Source organism: Mus musculus, chromosome 2 (assembly GCF_000001635.26).
Source record: "Mus musculus strain C57BL/6J chromosome 2, GRCm38.p6 C57BL/6J".
Lineage (NCBI taxonomy): Eukaryota > Metazoa > Chordata > Mammalia > Rodentia > Muridae > Mus > Mus musculus.
Genome location: NC_000068.7, coordinates 16,701,497 through 16,726,594, shown reverse-complemented (window position 1 = coordinate 16,726,594; position 25,098 = coordinate 16,701,497). Strand labels below are relative to the sequence as shown.

At 36.8% G+C, this 25,098-nt stretch overlaps 1 protein-coding gene across 2 annotated transcripts in view; it reads right to left on the bottom strand.

Annotated features, from left to right (window-relative positions):
* Plxdc2 (plexin domain containing 2) overlaps nucleotides 1-25,098 on the bottom strand; it is a 405,393-nt gene that overhangs the window by 34,538 nt on the left and 345,757 nt on the right. The window contains exons 10-12 of one of the 2 annotated variants that reach the window (XM_006497531.3): nucleotides 23,218-23,278; nucleotides 14,366-14,513; nucleotides 12,887-12,925 (exon numbers count right to left, since the gene is read on the bottom strand). In XM_006497531.3, the coding sequence (XP_006497594.1) occupies nucleotides 12,887-12,925; nucleotides 14,366-14,513; nucleotides 23,218-23,278 (248 nt within the window). Of the gene's footprint in view, nucleotides 1-12,886; nucleotides 12,926-14,365; nucleotides 14,514-23,211; nucleotides 23,279-25,098 lie in introns of both variants that reach the window. The other variant, NM_026162.6, reaches the window with a different exon arrangement.

The following is a 25,098-nucleotide window of genomic DNA, read 5'->3' as shown; positions in this document are numbered from 1 at the left end:
AATGCTAATTTTAGAACAATTCCTACTGATTGCGTATGGTGTGAGACAAAAGACACACACACACACACACACACACACACACATATATATATATATATATATATATATATATATATATAATAATTTTTTGAGAACATATTTCTCTACTCCCACATAATTTAACCAATATTTTTCCTTCCCTCATCATTGTATAAATACTGTAAAAAAAAAAACCTCCTTTATTCCCACTGCTTTCTAAGACTTTGGGGATCCACAGATAACAGGATGATATTGGAGTGTTAAAGGTTGTTGAACTGAAACATCTATCTGCATTGATGTATTTGGATTCTAAGTTCTCCATTTGGTTTTCAATTTTTCATTACTTCTCAAACAATACAGTAAGATATTCACATGGTTATTTGTAGACAACATGCAGGAGTCATCAAAATTATGAGTATCTCAAAGCCAAACTAAAATGTAAAAAAAAAAAAGTCCTTGGTGACACCTTTTATTGGGTATTAATTCATGCACCTAAAGGGATAACACTCAAACAAACTGAAACCAATATCTCCTCAGAAAAGACAATAAATTAAAACGTCATCTTTGTAAAATAACCAGCGTTGATCTATTAAATTGGCAGGGAGGCATGCCAAAGAAAACCCTGCACATACCTCAGGTATAGACTTCTTGTGCTGCCCAACAGAGTCTGTAAATCGGGAATGTTTAAGTATGGTTGCAAGGAATCTGGTCATGAGATCAAAATTCTTATGCTTTTCTTGGAAATATCATAAAAGAATTCATGCCCCAAAGCAAACCAAACCAAACCAAAATCAATACAATAATATACATGAGATAATTAAAATATTCAGTCTTTCCTTTACCTTTTTGCTGAGTACCAAACTAAGAGAGATTAATGATATAAAGCAGCGAGACAACACAAATGGGATCTCCAGTCCAAAGAAGTGAATACTAGAAACAAACATTAAAAGCCCACACAGTGAAAGCTTTTTATGTTTAAGAAATGATTTAAAACATAAACGGGGCATAGAAAATCAATCAAAATGTATCAAAGGTGACACACTCTTATGTGGTGTTCTGAGTGACCCATGGAGGGCTTGTGGCTTTTTAGGAGTTCATAGAATGATGATCAATATTCAGACACAGAGGACCAACAATTGTCACATCTGTCAAAGCAATTTGTTATTACTGCCTGAGATTCTGTCACCATACAGTGAACACACAGAGTTCTTCTAAATGTAGAAAATAGCCAAGACTTTATGGGAATTGATTTGTTTACTCTATTCCAGATAACACTCATAGCTTATGAGCTAATAGGAGGAAAATCAAAGAAACAAAGAGAAAGGAAAAAGATGGTCTGGGGAAGGACAAAAGTTTCACATTTTTTTCCAAGCAGAGAGGTGAATTTTAAAACTGTGTCTTCTTGTTTTGTTTTTCTTTAAATATGATCTTCTTAGAGTTTATGCGTACATAATAATGATAACATACATTTAGCATTAGGCATCTCAAATATGATAAAATATTTTATCACATTGCTAAAGAGACTAGTGTCTATTAATAAATTTCACCAATCTTCAAAGTCTGAGAATAAAATAAAACTAAAAATTCTTTTCTGAAATGGTATCCCCATTAGAACTACCTCTTCTTCTGGCTGAAAAGTGAAATACACCAGCCTATAAATTCCATACCTTATTAATATCTTTTGGGGATTGAAGGCCTGGTAGATTGGGCAAAGTACTGTACAAATTTGCTCAAAATCCATAACTCTTACATAGACATTGCCAAAATGTTCTTCCTTTGGAATGAAATTGAACTAAAAATGCCTTAAATATCAATGATCCATGTTTTGAATAAAAGCACACAGGCACACCACTTTCCTTGTGGAATATAATTTAAACCATTTATATACTAAAGCAAGTAATGGAAAAATCACATGATAAAATTTTTAACGAAACTGATTCTCCTTTGGAAGTTTCCCTCTTAATTGATCTAGTTTTGTAGCATGTTTGTTTCCAGCCTCTGCTTTTACTTTTTATACTCACTGTCATGACCTTGACTGAATTCAGTTTTCCCCTGATGACTTATGCATTTTCTAATTATTCATAACTCAGTTTTCAGGTTATTAATACAGGGGTTCACATTTTCTAGATGTGTCTTACTAATATTTAAAAAATGTTTATGGTGTATGTGTGTTTTCACATGTGTGCTTACACGGGTACATGTCCATGTCTGTGTGGGAGTACATTACATGTGCGCATGCATGTTAACATGTGTGTGTGTGTGTGTGTGTGTGTGATGTATGCTTACAAGTTGTGGTTGGATTTTTTTTTTAACCTTTATGTAGTGTGTTCTAGAGACTGAGCTCAGACTACAAGGCTTATATATTAACATCTTTTACTTACTAAGCCATCTTGTTGGCAAAAAAAGTTTTCAAGGATGAGAAGGATCTAAAAGCAATTTATAAAGTATACTCAAGTATACCTAATACTGCCATAATGCATATTGTGGCATTCCATTCATGAGATTTAGTAAATTCCCTAAAAACAAAATAATGAGCAAACAAACAAAAAAAAAACATAGACAAGTGTACACATACACAAACACACATACACACAGGTAGAGTGTGTCCTGAGACTAGCACCTGCAAGGCAGTGGGTCTCGCCTATGTTTTCCAGTCTTTCCTACTGATCTTTTCTCGTGAAATTTCATTCATGGATTCATTTGAAATGTTCTGAACTGAGAGAAGTTAAAGTATAAAAATCCTAGTTTAAAAACAACAATATATATTAGTTCTTATCCTTGAAACTGAATGTAAGTAAAATATCCATGAAACCATAAAATAAGAAATGTTGGATTTAATCAAAATGCAGGGCAGTCATGTGCACGATGACATACGGAGTCAGTGAAACTTTTACTCTGAGAAGGTGGAAGCATCTCTAAGTAGACTGATACTATTTACAGCTACTATAGGGCCACAGATGAGACATTGAGGTCTTCCACTTTTTTCCTTTGTTGTTGTTGTTGTGGTTGTTTTGTTATGTGCTATTCTTTGTAACCATCTCCAAGCCTTCAAATACTTACTTTTAGAATTGCCTTTAGCTTTGGAAACTTAATTTTTTCCTAATGTTAGCTTTCTGTATCCAATTATCTTCTGTATTTCAGTCTCATTTACATTTTTGTTCTTTTTTTCATTCTTAAGAATTCATTTGCAAGACCAAGGGGCCTCTCTTCCCAATGATGGCCAACTAGGCCATCTTTTTTTTTTTTTTTTTTAAAATTAGGTATTTTCTTCATTTACATTTCCAGTGTTATCCCAAAAGTCCCCGATACCCTCCCACCCCCAACTCCTATATGCAGCTAGAGACATGAGCTCCGGGGGTACTGGTTAGTTCATATTGTTGTTCCACCTATAGGGTTGCAGACCCCTTTACCTCCTTGGGTACTTTCTCTAGCTCCTCCATTGGGGGACCTGTGTTCCATCCAATAGCTGACTGTGAGCATCCACTTCTGTGTTTGCCAGGCCCCGGCATAGCCTCACAAGAGACAGCTAAATCAGGGTTCTTTCAGCAAAAATCATAAAAAAAAGAAAAGAAAAGAAAATATGGAAAAAAGAAAAAAAAAGAAACTACTTTGAATAAAATCTACTTCCAGAAAAAAAAAGAATCTGTTGTCAATTTTACACACACACACACACACACACACACACACACACACACACACTTTTCTATACTAAGTAGACATGTTTTCTCCCTGTTCTATCCTCTCATCTTATCCTTCCTCTCTCCTTCTTCTTCCCCACAGGTCCCATCCTATTTTGCTGAACTTTCCTTTGTGGCACTGAGTTTGATCATGATTGCTTGAGTGTGCATATGTGCTTGCTTATTTAATAAAACACAAGCAACATGCCACTGACCATTGATCCTCTCTCCTGAAGCATTCATAAAATTTTGGGTAAAATTTCATATTAAAAGAAAATATTTGTGCCTAAGTTTTCAGCTAAGTATGAAAGTAAAGGACTTTATGAATATTTCCTTGTAGAAACCCCACCAAACACTTGCATGGCTAAGAGTAAGATTTTTAATTATAGAAAAATTTAGCAATAGTTTCATAGAGTATATTCATTATGAAACACCAAAGGTGTGGTTGACAAAGTATTGTCAAGGTTGAGTAAGTTAGAAAAAGGTGACGCTACCTGTTTTTGAAGCCTATCTTTTTAATAATGCAGTCACTATTGTTAAAACAGCATTTGTACAAGTATCATCATTATGAAAAAATTGTTTACCTTGCTATTAAATGAATCACCTATTCTGAACATAGACTAGAAATCCTTTTCAGGGAAAGACATATAGTTCAATAGTATAGTGTTTGTTAAGAATGTGGAAGAACTTATACTCTATCCACAATACCAGGAAAAGGTCTGGAATAAAAATAGATACATTTCTGAAGCACTGAGCTGGCACACTATAGGACCTTCAGACTGCCAAGAATATGAGGTCACACTGCCTGGCCAAAAGGACAGGTATCTCTTCCAATATCTGTCCTCTTGAAAAAAAAAAAAACAAACAAACACAATAGTACTTCCTGTCCCAACATGACTGAGGAAACATGGGGTGATGCTTATAACATGCCTGCCCTAAGTCTTTGCACAAAATGAGTATTCAGTGAGATGTCTGCAGCCAGCACTGCTCAGACTAATTGCCATCTTGCACATTATGATACACTATCATCATGTTAATATTATTGCTAATGTTGTTTTTGAAGTCAATTTACCATAGAGTTTCTATCAAGTCTTTAAGAACTAAACTGAATGCCTCAAATTTTCCATAGTACAAAAAAGGAAGGAATACTTTAAAATTTATGTAGCCAGAGTTACACTGATAGTTAAAGTCTAAACTCAATAAAGATATAATAAAAAAGTATAGACCCATGTTCTTGATAAATAGAGATGTATAAATTCTCAACAGAAAATTGAAACCAAAAACACATCAAAATGGTCTTCTATCTTGATCAAATAAGCTTCATTCCAGAGAGGCATAGATGGTTCAATATACATACATGAACACCTGTACCTCACTTGATCATCTCAGTAGATGTAGGAAAGACCTTTGCCAAATCAAATAAATAAAAAATTATGGTAAAAGCCCCAGAAAGACTAGGAAGAGAGGAAACATACATCCACAAAAGTTATATAGAACGAGTCTATAAATAAGGCTGTGCTAAATGTGTAAAAACGAGAAGCACTGCATCAGGGACAAGCCCAGGATGCCCACTGAACTTACTGCTTTTCAGTATAGCACTCAAACTCTTAGCTAGAGCAATAGAGCTACAGATGGAGAGAGAAGAGATACAAATATGAAAGAACTCAAAAGTATTTTTCTTTAAAATTATATCTTACTTTTGAGATTATAAATATAATTACATCACCTACATGTTCCCTTTCCCACCCCCCCAAGTCCTCCCATATACCCTTCTTTGTTCTCTTTCAAAATCTAGGACTTCTTTTCCATGAATGCAAATGGATGGATGGATAGAAAGATAGATGGGTAGATAGATAGACAGATAGATAACATTACTAAGTACCTGCTCAGTCTGTATAATTCTTCTTGTAGTTTCAGATTGTATGCATATATACATAAAAGACTCTAGAGAGAATCTATTAGGAAATCCCTTAACTGATAAATGCTTTTAGCAAAGTGGTGTGGTATAAAATTAACACATAAAAAAATCAGTAATCTCTTATAAACCAATGACAAATTACTGACAAAGAAACCAGGCAAATAATCCCATGTACAATAATCACCTTACCCCTCAAAAAACGACTTCAGGATAACCTTTAACCAATAAAATGAGAGAGCTGCACAATTAAAACTTCAGAACATGAGAGGAAGAAACTGAGGTAGACAACAGAAAATAGAAGATGCTGCATGTCTATAGACTGGGAAAATTAAAATTATAAAAATATATATACTGACAAAGGAAACCAACATATATAATAAAATCCCAACAAAAACTTCAGTTCCATTTTCACAAAAAAATTCTAAAATATAACACAGAAACACAAAATATCCCACAGGTGATCCTAAGAGATGAGTACTGGGGAAGAGTTTTTATTGGGAAGTATGAAGGTCAGTCGCACATATACTTGTCCTGAATCCACCTCTAAAGAAGGATCCAGTCTGGAGCAGTAGCTGGCATGTGGCACACAGGAAAAGAGCCACTATCTGAACCAAAGACTCCTGCTGTCTAGATCTAGTAGCAATCTAAATAAAATCAAATTATTAGAGGTCATAACTCCGGTTCATTTATCCTAGAGTTTATGCTTAAGCTTAAGAACTTTTGAATCTCAAAACCAACAAACAGAAACAAAGATGTGGATTTATTTAGTTGCTAGCTCAGCATACAACTCAACTACATTCCAAATCTTATTCTTTCACTGTCCTCATCCAAGCATACTCTTTATATAGCAAATGGAAACCAATATGGGAAAAAACAAAACAAAACCCAGCCAGACCCCATCAGAAATCGGTGGGTTGTGGAGAGTCAGCTCCAGTGGATACATTTGCAGCACAGCGTTTGTATCTATGGCTCAGGGAACATCATAGAAAGGGGGGCAGAAAGATTTTAAATAGCAGAATACCAAGAAGTCTGCTGAGAGACTGCCTCTTTTAAAAATGGCAGCATAAACAAGATACCACCCCAAGACAAAGGACTACTTAGGCAACTAACAACTATGGAGAGAGAGGGAGAGCCAGCATCTCCCAGAGAGGTGCCCCTGACTTGCTTATCCAATATAAACTGGTCATCCCTGAAACCTTATCACCCCCAAAACAAAAATGGACTTCAGAGCTTTTATATATTTGTGCTTTTATATATTTATATAACAATAGCAATCAGAGAAAATGAGGCTATCAATGTGAGAGTGAAGGAGAGGGACTGGAAGGAAAGGGCATGGGGAGGGGCTGGAGGGAAGGAAAAGAAGGGGAAACATGGTATAACTGCATTTTAAAGAAAGCATTAAAATTTATTAATTAATTTAGAGTGGCTATTGTATAGAAGCTTGCTGTGATGTACAGGCCTTGGGTATGGTCAGTTTGAGTGCATGAAGTTCTTGTTAGCAACTTCTCTATAATGAAGTTTTAACTAATAAAAATAAATAAATAAAATACTCAACCTTTCACAAAAGAGGCCTAACTTTTCTTACAGAGAACCCAAGTTTAGTTCCCAATATACTCCCCGTGGCTCCCAGTGCCTGTAACTCCAGCTCCCAGAGGATCCCATGCCTCTGTCTTCAGCCCCCAGGGGCAGCTGTGCTCACTTGGCACACCTCTGCACTGACACATAATCAATAAGTAATAATAATTAAAGTGTGTAACAGAATTATGTCATTCCTTCAAAAACTTTCTTGTTCCCCTTTCAGTCTTTATCATTTTCAACCCACAGGCAAGCACCATACTGATTTGTATTATTGTAAATTAACTTTGATAGTACATGGATTACATATGGTCTGAGTCAAACTACATTGAGGCACTCAGAAGCAGGCTGGCTGGTTTCTTTAACTCCTTGTACAAGATCTCATTAATTTATTTGGTTTCTTCATCACTTCCTTGAGTGTTATTACATTTTTGTTATGATTTCTTCTTTCTTCATTATACATTATTTAGCATTACTTACTTGCTACATATTTGAGGATAATCCAAATATTGCACTTTCTCCCTACCTTCCTTTTAAGAATTTATTTTGTTATTATGTATAGAAATATAATATCTATGAGTATACATATATGTGTATTATATACATAATATTATGTATATACAAGGATCACACCACTTCCTCCTGTCAGCTCTCACTGTTCCCCAGTTCATCGCCTTTCATGTCCTCCTGACTTAAATATTTTAGGAGACAGTAAAACCTACAAAACACTAATGAGAGAAAACATGTAGTATTTGGCTTTCTTGGACTGAATTAATTCATTGAATTAATTTGGAAAGATTAAGTTATAGCTGGCAAAAATGTATATATTTTGTTGACATTTTGTTGCTCAGACTAATAGCTTCCAACCCATACACGCATCAATTCTTAGTGAGAGAATTAAATCTACTCTCGTTAACGGACTATTTACTGATCCTCATTTGATTCATTCTTATGACTTACGTAATTTGTATGTGCTCATAGGAGTGTAGATGTGTGTGTGTGTGTGTGTGTGTGTGTGTGTGTGTGTGTGTGTGCACATTGACACTCATGCCCAGGTCTGGGGGGCCAGAAGAGGGCATACGATGCCTCAGAGCTGCAGTTATAGGCATTTACTGAGATGCATGGTTTGTAATGTAAGTACTTGAGTCCAAACCCCAGCTCTCATGATTGCCCAGAAAGTGCTCTTAAATACCAAACCAAATCTATTTATGTTTTATAGCTGTTAGAAACAGAAATCTAAAATCAGTCATATCCAACTTGGTTGACAGTATTTTTCAAAGTAGAGTGTTTTTTTTCTTCTCTCTGTTTTTTTAAAACAAATTTTAAAAAAGTGTAATGTTTTTCGATGAGCTGTCTTCTTGCATTCTTATATTTTTTTCTTCCTATCTCTGTGTATAAATTTAGTTTGATAGTCAATGTCACTCCAGGTTTTATAAATTGTGATGATGGTGTGCAGATTTCCCATCTCTTCACCCTGGAGCTCGTTATATTCATAAGCTTTTATTTTCCTGGTGTATAAATTTTACTCGGCACATAGTTGAGCCTTGATTTGGATTTTTGGTGTTGTCACATATTGAATACAGGGCCTCATGTATTCTGGAGAAGCCTCCTGTCACCTAGCCATACCACTAGCTGTGCACTTTGCTTTTGAAGATGTCCGTTTGATATGTAATGCACAGTTATTATTTCTAATGAAAACAATGATTATGGAGCTGTATTGCCATTTTGCTATTTTGGTATGCCTGTTTGGTTGGACCTGCCTGCTGTGTCCCTCCATTCTTTCTTTTAGGCCTTCTTTAGGTTTAACAAATACATTTAACACTTCTATTTAAATATCTCCAAGATTTTCAACTTAACATTTTAAAGCCATTTGGTGTTTCTGTAGTGGTTGCTAAGCATAAATGTTAGGATGCATTAAAAGTGCGTCTGCTTAAACTTTATAAAACAAGTTGCTAGTTGATTATTGTAACTGAAGTAATAATTTGGACACAGCTTACAACACTTATGAATTTGTGTTAAATAATTAACCATTGTCTTTCCTGGACAAGTCAGAAGTAAATTTTTGCATATTATCTGAACACTGAAGAAGAAAATTGAAGAAGAAATCAGTCTTAATGGTACAGCAAGCTATTAAAATAGATTAGGGATTTTGAATAATTACTTAAAAAAATAAAGTGGATCACTGTATTACATGAGAAGTACACACTATTTATTTATACACAAATGGACAGAACTTACTGCATCTCTCTCTCTCTCTCTCTCTTTTTCTCTCTCTCTCTCTGTGCCCACCTTCTATTCCTCTTTTTCCCTCTTCACTTCTCACAGTTTTTGTTTTGCTTGTTTATTTCTTGAGTCAGGGTCTCAGGTAGCTCAGGTTGCTTTTGAACCTACTATGTAGCTAACCTCTACCTCCATACAGGTTATCACTAATTTGTTCAGGCTGGCCTTGAACTCCCTCTGTACCTCAGGCATACCTTTCCGTTTCATTCTTCTGATTGGCTGAGGCTACAGTGCAGTGCTTCTAAACTCCTGCTAAAATGTATATATTCAAACAAGATTCCCTAGCCCAATGCTTCTGATATTCCATATTTTAATGAAGTTGTCATCAAACCACTTGCCACTGAAATCAGTGGAAATATTGACCCCTGGGACCTAAGTCAAGAGGTTAACATTTAATTGGTTTGGGTCAGTTTCAACTTAGAATCTTTTTGTCAACCAGAACAATAAAATTAGCAAACAACCCCATGAGCTCATTATAAAGAAAGATGAGAACTGTAACCCTAAAAGAATTGAGGAGAGAAATCTTTAATCCCAGGGCACTTTCCACACATTCAAACTATAAGAAGTCTTCACTGTTATACTAGTTGTGTGCTCAGAATAGAATTAGGGCTAGCATGAAAAGTAGCCATACAAAGCCAGAGATAAAACAAAATGCCAAGATATTTTACAGTGTTACAAAGAGAAGGTGATAGATATTCAATAGCCTGTCAAAAAGAAATAACAGTCTCCCTTTACTTCTGAGACTGTGATCTACACAAAGGATGCAGATGAAAAACACAAAGCAACACAAACACAGAAGAAGACATGGTGCCTTGATGATTTATATATTTGAGAGAGAAAGTAATTTGACTGGAGGATAAATGTAACAGAACACACTTGATCTGTGACAACAGACTAAAGGAACAAACAAAAAATGGCAGGGAGGAAAGAGGGGGCACAGAAACAGTTTTTTGAAAGTCAGAATAAAGTTCTAACATTTATCTGCAGACAAAATGTCTTGGGCTTAAGTTCAGAAATAGGAAATCGAACACAAGAGGATTCGAGTTAACCAACTATTCCTTGGGAGCAACAAAGCTCATCTCTGTTGGCTTCTCCCACCATTCACATTTGAGACATTTGCTCCTGAATTAGCTTAATCAACATGCACCATTGCAGCGATTTCATCATCTCTTACTGCAGACACCATTAATGATATGTTATACTTACAGACAGGGGTTGAGCATAAGAAAACTATTGTCTTCTGAGAGGATCTACCAGCAGCTAACAAAAACAGATGCAGAGAACCACAACCAAACATGGAACAGATCTCTGGGAATCTTTTGGAAGAGTTGGGAGAAGGACTGAGGACATGGAGTAGATAGGAACTCTACAAAGAACAACAGAATCAACTAACCTGGATCCTTGTGGGATCCCAGAAACTGAACTACCAACCAAAGAGCATACATGGTCTGGATCTAGGCCACGCCACACATATGAGCAGATATGCAGTTTGGTCTTCACAGGTTCCCCCCATTAACTGGAGTCATGACTATCCCTGACTCTGTTTCTTGCCTGTGGATTTCTTTCCCCTTACCTGGCTGTCTTATCTGATCTCAGTGGAAGAGGAAGTGGAAGAGGTTGTACCTAGTCCTGCATTGATTTGATATGCCAGGTTGGGTTGGTACCCAGGGGGCCCTCCCCCTTTTCAGAGAAGAAGGGGAGGAAGGGAGGGGGAGGGACTGTCTGAAGGGGGTACTGGGAGGAGCGGAAGCCAATGTAATTAGGATGTAAAGTGAATAAATAAATTTATTAATTTAAAAAATGTGTGCTCAAATATTCTTACACAGAAAACTCCAGTCAACCCAATGGAAACCCTCTAAGGCAATCTATTGAATGCAATTTCCGATGCTTTGGTGGTGGATGACAACTTTAAAAAATGAAATCTGCTCATGTTTTTGGAGCTTGAACTAATTTTCACCATTTTGGTGTAGCAGAAAAACATAGTTAAGTTGAGTTGAATTCTGGCTGAAAACTTTTTGTCTCAATTAAAAATCATGTGCCTTGATTGATCTAAGACATCTCTCTACTTTCCTGGATATAACTGTCTTTGGTTTGCATTCTGAAGACATTTATGTTTTTAATTAGGTAACAGGTGCCATTTAAAGACAACCTATTGAAATGTCACAAAAGACCTTTAATGATCATGTCTGCTAATAAATACAGTTCAGCCATTCTTAAAAGGTAGAACTCTTCCCTGGGCTCTAAAGCCCAATAGAAACTTTGCTTCATGTGAATAAAATGATTACCCACATGGCCATGGATTCCAAGAGATCACAATCTAGGTTTTCTTTGCAGGTTAATGGAACAAGAATTTCTAGAGAAACCAAAAACGATGACAGAATTCTAAATTAAAATTTGAACACAATCTATAGGACATATACTGACTGTGATGTCATTGCATTTCAAGGGGCATTCATGCATCCTGCTTTCAGCAGAACACATGAAATGGAAACTAGTGTGCAGTTAATTTTATAGGAAAGAAACTTTTATTTTTAAACATTAATAAATATAATAATTTATCTTAGAAAAGAAAGATAATGCAGTGGGTATAAGTGAAACAGGCATTCATTATGTTCAGGTTGATGGTAAGAGACCTGTATTGTGAACGAGAAGTGCTTTTATGAAGCCATTACTGACAGGGAGTCTTCTACATAGCATAGATCCCCACCTCTACTCATCCCATGGACTCTAGTTATCTTTGTGTGTTTGTTTGCCTGTTTGCTTGTTTGTTTTCATTCCTTTTCTGTTTTTGTTTTTAAACCTGTTCTGGCTAGTTTTGTGTCAACTTGACACAGGCTGGAGTTATCACAGAGAAAGGAGCTTCAGTTGGGGAAATGCCTCCATGAGATCCAGCTGTAAGGCATTTTCTCAATTAGTGATCAAGGGGGGAGGCCCCCTTGTGGGTGGTGCCATCCCTGGGCTGGTAGTCTTGGTTCTATAAGAGAGCAGGCAGAGCAAGCCAGTGGAAGCAAGCCAGTAAGGAACATCCCTCCATGACCTCTGCATCAGCTCCTGCTTCCTGACCTGCTTGAGTTCCAGTCCTGACTTCCTTGGTGATGAACAGCAGCATGGAAGTGTAAGCTGAATAAACCCTTTCCTCCCCAACTTGCTTCTTGGTCATGATGTTTGTGCAGGAATAGAAACTCTAAGACAGAACCTTCTATCCATATTAAAAATTTAACATCACAACACAAGGAGTAGGATTTTGTTTCATTTCTCAACCCAACCCACTGAATTCTTCACATGTTAAACACTAACAGAAATGAAATCTAACCTTACACTGTTCTTGCAATCCCACATGCCCTTTTGTTATGTTAAAATGAATGGAACGAGAATTAATATCTACAAGTGTATACAAAAGAAAGGTGTTCACTCCTACCTCCACTGTCTTTGAGATGTAGGGCTATCTTCGTGTCATCTGAAAGAGAAGTTGAATGTTATTATAAGAGAAAACGATCCCAAAGGTGTATGAATCTCATCCTGGATAACTGGATTAATTGCTTTAACTCAAACACTTGTTTTCTGTAATTTACTGAGTATAGTTTCTAGTTTAATGAGAGATCAAGATCTAACTTTACATGATGTAACATTATAATTTCTCTTGGAGTTTGTTTAGGCTAAAATACTCTTGACTTATCTGGGAATCAATCCTGTGAGAATGATAATAAACTAATTATAGCATAAAATACAATTTTAACTTCCTAAAACAACTTATAATAGGACTTTATTTACTTGAAATCAAGGTTGAAAACATTAAAAATTCACAGGAATGCTTAGGATTTATAAATAGTTAAAGATTTATCTTAAAAATTTTTAGGTCAGTAAAAATATGAAAAAATAATTTATGGAACGATTTTGTTCTGAATGGATAAACATAGAGTATAGTTTTCTATTTCAAAGATTGTATTTTACTGTGAAGGTTGGGGTCTCAATTGAAATAATTTTTTCATAGTCTTTAGAATAATATTGCAAAATAATTTGAATTTAACTCTATGTCTATGTCACTCTTAAAAGAAACTTAATGCAATTGACATCCACACTCCATCCCTGTTTATTCTTTTCCCTTTTTAATATCCACTTAAGTTTCAATTAAGAGATAAGGGTTCTAATTTAACTTCCTGTTCCAGAGAGAGCAGAGATTTTTGACAATAAGATATCAAAAAATGTTCTCCCCTAAACAAGTATCACACTTCTCCATACTTCTTACTAATACCATGTAGAATAGAAAGTCATAAAATATTGACTCTTTTATTTCCTTCACACATGAGTTTTACCAGGCATGAATACTTAAGTAGGTTTTCCTTCTCCATAATAGGAGGTACCTTTCAAGGACAATTTTATGACATTGACACTGTCTTGTGGTTGACTGTACTCAGAACATACAACTATATAACAATATGTGAGTAAAATTATCCATTGTTCAGAATTTCATAATAAGTCATTTTATATGCATATTTCTTTTGAATTTTATATCAGGTATGTAGTTTGATGATTTCTAGGTTTAGTCAAGCAACAAGAAGCACATGTTTCTTTTCTAGGGAGAACAAAAAGCCAGATAATGGATAAGCACTAAGGCTTAAGAAGAGGATTGTTCCAAAAACCAAAATAAATAAATAAATAAGTAAATAAATAAATAAGTAAATAAATAAATTAATTAAAGAGGATTGACTTATATAAAGAATTCCAGCATATGTTTTCTGATCATGTAATTCTGAATCTGAAAAACCCTTAAGGAAGTTAATTTGCCAAACAGCATTCTATTCCCCCAGGAAATAACATTCTATTCCCCCAGGAAATAAGAATTATTCAGTAAGGTTTTTTATTTCCTATAAAAATAGGCAAACAATCTTGTGGGTACCTTCTGTAGGCAGGCTGGTAGGCATCTGAGATGTCACAGCTCTCCTGGTGGTGGTCAGGACCCTGAATTGCATGGTGGTCGTGTGGGAGGTCGTGGTAGTTTGAGATGTCTCTCCTGGCTCTGTCTTCTCACACATCTTCTCTTTTGACTAGTAGGAGACACAGAAGTGAAAATCAGTAGACTGCACCATTTATGTTTTTAAGAGTTACATCAAAGAAATTGGACTGGAAAGCAACAAACAAACAAACAAACAAACAAAACAAAAAACCCCAAAACATTTCAAGTTGATATTAGCAGTAAGCTGTTTTTGTGCTAGAATATTTATAGATTTTAGTAATTTACAAAGTTTGTAAGATGGAAGGGGGAGGGGGAGGGGGAGGGGGAGGGGGAGGGAGAGGGAGAATGAAACATGTTTTTAGATACTTGGAATCATCTTCACCTGTTTAAGCTTTTGTATTATTATCTTTGTTTGTTTATTTGATATAGCTACAAAAGATGTAATGCCAAAGGCAAAAAGAGATTTAGAACAAAAGCATGTTCCTACAGAAAAGGTTTATCACCTACTCAGATGCATGAAAGGAAAGTCCGCTCTCTTCACCTCAAATGGACAGTGCAATATCTTCAGCATTGGCTAATTGCTCCTGGCTCTCTTATGACTCAAAATTCATCTACTACAGGTTGAACAGAAATTTGAAATTTTGTTTTCTCTCATGAAATATCCAAAACCATACCGCTAAAACCCACATTTAAGCACAGCCTAATTCTCTCTATCAGTACTATACGGAAGACATCAGGAAGAAACACATCTTTTTAAAACTTACATCCTATAAAAATAAGTCCCACAATTTTCGTTGGTAAAAATTCCAAATTCTATAGTTAGAAGTTGATGTTATAAACAACCTACTTTTGCTTCAAAGAATCCAATGCTCTGATACTAGGTGGCTGCCGTAAACACGAGCAGTCCTCAGGACCTATTTAAGAAGTATCAGTAAGTGATGGTATTGTCTATAGTGGAGGATGAAGAATCTTTCACTAGTGAATGAAGAGTCCCTTGAAAGCTATTTTTTTCAATACTCAGAATTTATTCTTTCTTAATTCACTGTTTGTTCTCAGCTACAATGACCCAATAATCATGTTAGCTCTGACTACCCCCTAGCTATCATCCACAATTTTAGATCTTCAGATGGAAATCTCTACAATCGCTCTCAAAGCTCATTTATCATACTTCAATCTTTTTTGCATATCTTTCTGTTGCAGGAAATATTAAAAAGCGTACAGCAATTTCCTGAGCTATACCCAGCTACTCTCTGCCCCTTCTCTCCTCCTCCTCTGTTCAACCCAGAAGCCCCACCTACTCGCCCATTTATTGGTTCCTTTATTCCTTGCTGGAAGGTTCACAAGAAGTCACCTGAGAAAGGGACTCATTCCTTGTTCCAGAGAGCCTCTCCTGGGAAAGCGGAACTAACATCAACATACGGGCATCACCAGGGCCACAAAACCTTTCCACTTACATTCTCCATTGAATGCACAGTAACTGTTCCACACCAATCACCCTCCCCAATAACCTTCATCTAACTTTCCAATGCCTTCAAATACATCATAATAGCATTATATTCTAAGCCCCTTTTTTGGAAAGTTCCCAGTTCTGTACAATGTGAAAGATCTTCCTTAATCTTGCCCACTCCAAAGACAGGTCAGACAGAAAAGTCACCCCTGAATGGAAACTTATAGATTAATCTGCTTTCTCATTTAGAATATCAATGGTTCCTAAAAAAACAATTCTGTAAATGATACTCGTAGTTCAAAGGCCATGGTACCAATTTCTTCATTTTTCTTAATAATCACAATTCCATAGTGGTTTTCCACTATTTTGCCCTTGGCTTGCTTTTCATTTCCTTGATGAAAGAGACCATCAGCTGGTTTTCTTTACAAATCATCACACATGTTTCCACATGAATGCATCCCCTCTTGCTTTTATTCCAGAAGACAGCTACTATTCCTTACACAGACTTCCCAGATCTGCTCAGATCAGCCCACTTCCTTGGGTTTTCCGAACTTCTTCTGAGGAAGCATTTGCTTTTCAACCTTAGACATTTGCAAGTCTCCGAGGACTTGTTACTGCTAACATGCAAACATGAGTAATCTTACACTCCACCCTCCCTCCCACCGTTCCACACCACATCCTGACATTGCCCTCTTTTGCTTTTCCATCCGGTCATGTTCAGGCTTACAAGGAATTCTGTGTAACTTTGTTTCAGCAAGGACCTAACGTTAGGCTGTAATAAGAGAAGTAGGGTAAGGCAGGAATTTTAGTCTTAGGGTGGAACAGAAGAACGAGGCTTCAGGCAAGATTTTGGGCTTGGATGAGGAAATGGGCTCAATATTTCGATCATTATGACAAGCCCATTTAAACAACTGTCATGGAAGTAATCACAGGACTTCACTTGCTGCTTTGTTAGTTCCTTGATGTACTGCTTGTGTAAAATACTTGCATGTAATTAAAATGGTATTAAAAAGTGGATTGGAAAATAAAAATTTGCCTTCAGTCTCAGAATTGACTGGGGTCATGCTACAATGTTGTCTAACTGTCTTTATTCTTTTTAATCCTCACTCCCAAGCTGGAGAACCTGTTGGTCGACTGAGCAGGCTTGGTCAATTTTACTTCTTGAATGTTGACAAATATGCATCTCAAGTTAACATTCCTTTTCTTAAGACCAAGCTCAAATCTACTGAAGGGATATATGCATGTGGATATTCCAGACACCTCAAAATAAATAATTCTGGGATGGAATTTGCTGCCTATTGCTCTCGATGAGCAGTATTAAAAACCTTTGTGTTAAAGTAAAACCTTAGATTTGGTTTGCTTTTGCATTTACAAAAAAATTACATGTGTATACTTTGTAAATTTAAAAGCACTATTATTAAGATTTTCAAGACATAAAGAAAATCTCTAGACACGTCTTTTCATTGTTTTTACATCCTCTTCCTCCCCAAATAAAGCCTATGGGCTCTGAAGACAAAGACAACAGGGAATATATAGTAGTCAACATTTTAAAAGACATATGTATATAAAGCAGAGTTGTCCTGGAGGAACAAACGTCAATAACAATATTGCTTACAGGAGACCAAGGTTGTCACCAGCAGTAGATGAAGGGATAAATATGAACATTTATGTTCCTATTAAGGCAGAACAAGTGGTACCCTGAAACCCACAGTCCTCTAAGCAAATTATTTTTGACAGAAAGCATTATCTACTCAGGCATTGGGAATTCCCACAGATTAAGATGAAAATAATACACCATTCTAACTACAAGAAATGAAACACAAAGAAAAAGAGTCTGACAGAGTTAGTTAAATGAATGAAAAACTTGTACATACTACCAAAGCTGAAGTGAAATTTAGAAACTAAAGTGCCCACACAACACACACTAGAATGAACACTTTAATGTGAACAACACAGATTAAAATACTTAGAAGAATAAATTTATAAAATATTGACAGTAGGGGTTGAAGAAATGGCTCAGTAGTTAAAAGTACTGGCTGCTATTTCAGGGTACTTGATCAATATTTAGCATCCACATGATGGCTCACAACCATCTGTAATTCCAATTCTAGAGGACTCTATGCCCTCTTCTAGCTTGCACAGGCAATTCATGGTAGCCAAACATGCTGGTAAAATACCCAAACACTAATACACACACACACACACACACACACACAGATATCACAGTCATTTTACACAAAACAGAGCTATAAATCTAATGTGCTCCTGCTATCCACATTGTGAAATGTATTCCATATGCACAAGGTACCAGCTCACTTGGTTCAGTGCGGTAGAACATCACATACAATGTGGTGGATTTATTAATCAGAGGTATAATAGCTACATGCTGCATTAGAAAAATCACTCTGGGTGTAGGTTATGAAACAGAGGTAAATGTGCAGCTGTCAGGGTAGCCTTGGCCAGAGCTGTTGGTCAATTAGACTAAACCAGTGGCTAGTGCTCTGGGAACCACTGTGATGGTGGTGCGAATGGTGATAGAAGAATTAGTTGGTTTAAGAGAAGTGAGAACTAAGAAAATATTTTAGATTTCTTTTTGTGTTTTTTAAAATATGCAATGTTTTAATAAGACTACTTTAATTCTGAAGTACAACATGAACATGAGTGTATGCGACTTATACGGTGAACTTTAAACACCAGAACTATCAATGACCAAGAATACATTTGCACTTGTTGTAGTCTGCTGTCTGCCCCCTTTAAGAGCACAACTTCTCAGACTTGATGCATCACTGGAAAACACTGTTGTTTCCCCATGTATCTGGGTTTCATTTCTGTGACTGTGGTTTCTTCATTTCTGAAGCTCAACATCCTCTACCTGAGAGAACATTGACCTGTCATTGTATGCAAGGAAAATGGACCGGCTGGAGTTGATGAACTTGTTTATATACCTGCAGGGACAGGATTGCTTACTACAAAGCTAGTGGTGTGGATAATTTAATTACAAACAACAGAAAACATGGATTATTACAGAATGCATTAGATTCTGACCTTCTTTAATGCCATCATAGACCGAAGAAGAGAACAATGAATTATCTATCGTGTACTTGGGAGAATTCTCTTGGCCTCATGTAGTTAACAGGGACAATACTCTGGAGGAAGAAAACTAAAAGGTCTGGATTGTATTCTGGACTTTACACAATTTTGAATATTCGTTTCAAGTATCTTTTGAGAAAACTGTGCTTACATGAGTTTGCTCACTAGTCTATGTGAACTTGACACACAAACTAGGGTTATCTGAAAGGAGGGAACCTCAAATGGAAAAATGGCTCCATAAGACACAGATGTAATTGGGATTGATTGGGGAGGGTGCAGCCCATGGTGAGTGGTGCCATGCCTGGGCTGGTGATCCTGGGTTCTATAAGAAAGCAGGCTGAGCATGCCATGGGGAGTAAGCAGCACCCGTCCATGGTTTTTGCATCAGCCCTGTTTGAATTCCTGCCCTGAGTCCCTTCACTGATGAACAGCAATAGTGAAGGATAAGCCCTTTCTCACCCAGCTTGTGTTTCATTACAATGATAGAAACACTGATTAATACAATGAGAAATATAAGAATCTGAAAGCACAATTATGAACTTATCAATGTGCCTATTTTTTTTCTTCTTGAAACTGTGTCAGATAATTGAGATAGGTGATTCCTATAAAACAGTCTAATTACCTGAGCCAATGTCAAAAATAAGATTACATCTTCTGTATTAATACTGAACTTAAAAGTTTAACAACATTGGCTAGTCGGTTGGATTTTTTTAGTTTCACCATGCAACTCATGTTAGCTTAAAATTCATGATCCTTCTGTTTGCTGGGATTACACATGTACCCCATGTTGACTTTCAAGAAGGTTCCCTTTTTATTTATTTATCTTAAATTTTATTTATTGACATTGGAATTTGACTGAAGGTCTCAACTGCTATATCTCTGAGGTCCATTCTTCGCCCCAGAATGTTTTAAAAGAGGTATTTCTCAAGATTTTTATGAGTCATCTATCCTCAAATGTATTTTCACAAACCTCTTACTAACCTATGATATCCCTAGCTGTTCCTAAGGTAGTGCTGTGGCTTGACTGGACTCACTCGATGAGAAAATTTGTGTCATTATTAATTGTCATTAAAATGTATGCTTTAAAACTTAACAATGGAGGTTTCTAGAGAGGTGGCTTGGGGGTTAAAAGCACATACCACTCTTGAAGAAAGCTGGAGATTGGATCCTCATACCCACACCAAGTAGCTCACTACTCTCCGTAACTGCATCTCCTGAGAGACAGGCCCAGTGCCCTCTTCTGGTCACTGTGGGCATAGCATACATTTATGTTGTGCCCATACATTCATATAGCTACTCTCATCTAAGAAGGGAAAAGGAAGCTGTTTATCAGGTTTAAGAGTTCTCTGGTGGAATTTTTAGGGTCACTTATATATACTATCATATCATCTGCAAATAGTGATATTTTTACTTCTTCCTTTCCAATTTGTTCACAATAGTCACAAATAATATAAAATACCTTGGTATGACTCTAACTAAGGAAGTGAAAGATATGTATGATAAGAACTTGGAAGTCTCTGAAGAAAGAAATCAAAGAAGGTCTTAGAAGATGGAAAGATCTCCCATACTCATGGATTGGCAGGATCAATATAGGAAAAATGGCTATCTTGCCAAAAAGCAGTCTACAGATTGAATGCAATCCCCATCAAAATTCCAACTCAATTCTTCAACGAATTAGAAAGGGAAATTTGCAAATTCATCTGAAATAACAAAAAACCTAGGATAGCAAAAACTCTTCTCAAGGATAAAAGAACCTCTGGTGGAATCACCATGCCTGACCTAAAGCTGTACTACAGAGCAATTGTGATAAAAACTGCATGGTACTGGTATAGTGACAGACAGGTAGACCAATGGAATAGAATTGAAGACCCAGAAATGAACCCACACACCTATGGTCACTTGATCTTTGACAAGGAAGCTAAAACCATCCAGTGGAAAAAAAGACAGCATTTTCAACAAATGGTGCTGGCACAACTGGCAGTTAGCATGTAGAGGAATGCGAATTGATCCATTCTTATCTCCTTGTACTAAGGTCAAGTCTAAGTGGATCAAGGAACTCCACATAAAACCAAAGACACTGAAACTTATAGAGGAGAAAGTGGGGAAAAGCCTCGAAGATATGGACACAGGGGAAATATTCCTGAATACAACAGCAATGCCTTGTGCCGTAAGATCAAGAATCAATAAATGGGACCTCATAAAATTGCAAAGCTTCTGCAAGGCAAAAGACACCGTCAATAAGACAAAAAAGGCCACCAACAGATTGGGAAAGAATATTTACCTATCCCAAATCGAATAGGGGACTAATATCCAATATATATAAAGAACTCAAGAAGGTAGACTCCAGAAAATCAAATAACCCCATTAAAAATGGGGCTCAGAGCTAAACAAAGAATTCTCACCTGAGGAATACTGAATGGCTGAGAAGCACCTGAAAAAATGTTCAACATCCTTAATCATCAGGGAAATGCAAATCAAAACAACCCTGAGATTCCATCTCACACCAGTCAGCATGGCTAAGATGAAAAATTCAGGTGACAGCAGATGCTGGCGAGGATGTGGAGAAAGGGGAACACTCCTCCATTGTTGGTGGGATTGCAAGCTTGTACAACCACTCTGGAAATCAGTCTGGCAGTTCCTCAGAAAATTGGACATAGTACTACCGGAGGATCCAGCAATACCTCTCCTGGGCATATACCCAGAAGATTTTCTAACCTGTAATATGGACACATGCTCCACTATGTTCATAGCAGCCTTATTCATAATAGCCAGAAGCTGGAAAGAACCCATATGTCCCTCAACAGAGGAATGGATACAGAAAATGTGGTACATTTACACAATGGAATACTACTCAGCTATTAAAAAAATGAATTTATGAAATTCCTAGGCAAATGGATGGACCTGGAGGGCATCATCCTGAGTGAGGTAACCCAATCACAAAGGAACTCACACAATATGTACTCACTGATAAGTGGATATTAGCCCAGAAACTTAGAATACCCAAGATACAATTTGCAAAATACATGAAACTCAAGAAGAATGAAGACAAAAGTGTGGACACTTCGCCCCTTCTTAGAATTGGGAACAAAACATCCATGGAAGGAGTTACAGAGACAAAGATTGGAGTTGAGACGAAAGGATGGACCATCTAGAGACTGCGGCACATTGGGATCCATCCCATAATCAGCCTCCAAACACAGACACCATTGCAAATGCCAGCAAGATTTTGCTGAAAGGACCCTGATATAGCTGTCTCTTGTGAGGCTATGCCGGTGCTTGGAAAACACAGAAGTGGATGCTCACAGTCAGCTATTGGATGGAACACAAGGACCCCAACAGAGGAGCTAGAGAAAGTACCCTAGGAGTTAAAGGGATCTGCAACCCTAAAGATGGAACAACAATATGAACTAACCAGTACCCCCAGAGCTCGTGTCTCTAGCTGCACATGTAGCAGAAGATGGTCTAGTCAGCCATGATTGAGAAGAGAAGCCCTTTGGTCTTGCAAACTTTATTATGTCCCAGTACATGGGAATGCCAGTGCTCAGAAGTGGGAGTGGGTGGGTAGGAGAGCTTGGTGGGGGGAGGGTATGGGGGACTTTCGGGATAGCATTAGAAATGTAAATGAAGAAAATACATAATACAAAATTGGAAAAAAAATAAAATAAAAGAGAAAGAAAAAAAAAAAGAAGGGAAAAGGAACAATTATTAACATTGTAAAACTGAGGTGATACTGAAATGATGGTCAATATGAGTCAGGAAAACTCTAAACAGGTTAAAGTTGATTTTCCATGTAAAATTGATATTCCGGTTACCATATTTTATACCAACTCTCAGTATGATATACCAGTTCACTGCAACCAATCTTTCCCACATACCATTATTTTACTATTTAAGATCAAAAGAGGGGCAATGAGCACTTTAATGACAAAAGAGAAAGCAATTAGCAAATCTGCCTTTTGTGCATACAAGCTCGAATCCCGGATCTCAAGTTCTCTAGCCAGGTGTGTAATGCTGTGAGCTTTCACGCACACTGCAGCCCCACATCCCCTCATCCCTACTTCCTGCCTTCAGAGAATGGGTAAGAATAAACTAAAGTTATACATACAAGTAGTTTATTCTAATGTTTGACACCCATTAAGGATTCAATTTTTGCCTCTTAATTTTCTTAATAATCAATTAGATACTATTGTAATTAGGTTATATTGTCACATGTTATGCCAAGTTGTTTCCGGTGATTGACAAAAGAGCATACCTGTACCTCTTCCGGGCATCCACTGTCCACCCAGTCCTGCCGATGGCGATCAAATCCACTGGAGCATCTTCAAAGAAGACCCCAATGTAGTCGAAGAGAGGATTTATACCATGTACAAAGAAGAACAGAAAGAAAAAGACTGGTAAACAGACAATTCTCAGATCTTTTAGTATAGAACAGCATTAGCTTTCTTCTGATGAACTGAGTACTAGAGACACAGTGCACCAGCTATAGGGTGACATCACTCATGCATGCTTCCACAGTCAGCATCATATATAGCAATGCATCACTCTCCTGAGGCTAAACACACTATTAATGCTGACATAGCTCCATGCCAAATAAATAAATCACATTTATATAGTGTTGGGTTTCTTTCCCTCCTTTTCCTAGTTAACCACTAAATTAAAAGCATACAAATTATTTGTAGTCACCATTTAAAAAGATTTCTTGTTCTCTAATTTATATATTCCCATCTCATAAACTCTTGATTGTCTAGTAAACTCAGGGGTTTCAAAATCTCTTCAAACAACTTCCAGGGGATAATCTTCAAACCAGTGGTCCTCAATGTTCCTAATGCTGTGATCCTTTAATATAATTCTGTGTGTTGTGATGACCCCCAACCAAACATTATTTTTGTTGCTACTTTATAACTGTAAGTTTGCCTCTGTTATGAATCATAATGTAAATATAAGATATGCAAGATATCTTGTGTATGACCATGTGAAAGGGTCATTAGTCCCCCAAAGCTGTCACAACCCACAAGTTAAGAACAACTGCTTTAAACCCTGGAATAACTTTCATGCTAGAGGTGTGAGCTTAACTCTTGGGCTGTACAGGATAGACTACACTGGCAATATGACTTATTTTGGACATCAGAGTTTATTCTAGGATAGATTCCTTGTTCATTCTGAATAGGTTGACTTCTGGAAACCTGGAACCTGAGTTACAAAGAAGGTTATTGTCAGGCATATTCTATCCCTGTAGGACTGACCCTCAATGAGAACCCTAGATCTCAAAGCACTATGAGCTCTTTGGTTGACAATATCTTGTTGCCAAAAGAGGACAGCTGGAAGCTAGTGCCTCATCTCATAGGTCCTTTGGGCAATGTTCTATGAATCTTATCCCAATCCCTCTTTTAATTAATTTCCGCCTACAATAAATGGCAACTTTGAGCATAACAGCTTTTCTGAGCCATACGAGTACCTCCAGTGAGCTTGAGGAGATTTTCAGTTATGTATGATTAGATCGTGCCAAAAAGGTCTGACTAGGCAAGAAATGGGTCAAAAGATCTTGGTCACAGTCTTTCCTTTAACTGAAATGCCTTTTCTGTCTACTTTATCTGTCCTTTACATCGCATTTATCTTCCTGATCTGGCAGTTTCAACCCAGAGCCTGCCCTGACAGTTTTGTAAATGTCGTGACCAGTTTTATATTTTTTTGCATATATGTGGAACATATATGTGATATACACCCATATGTGCTTGTGGGAGCCTGGCAACACAGGAGCCAGAGGAGGATATCAAATGTCCTCTTCTATCACTCTGTGTCTTATTCCCTTTAAACATAGTTTTGCACTGAACCTATAACTAGTTTGGTGGCCACTAAACCGCAGTAATCTCCAACTAGTGTTGCAGGTGCATGTGTGGCTACAGCCAGCATTTGTCAAGATTTTAGGAGATTTGAACACAGACCCTTAAGATTGTGTAGCAAATGTTCTTACCCACCATGTCTTCTATACAGCCCCATTTACTCATAATAGTTAAATTTGATTGAGTTAATTTTAAATTTAGAATGTTGTATGGATTACAGTTAATATATCTAACTTATACTATCTTTTTTTGTATAGAAATTCAAATTAGTTTTGACAGTCAATTGGTAGTAATAATAA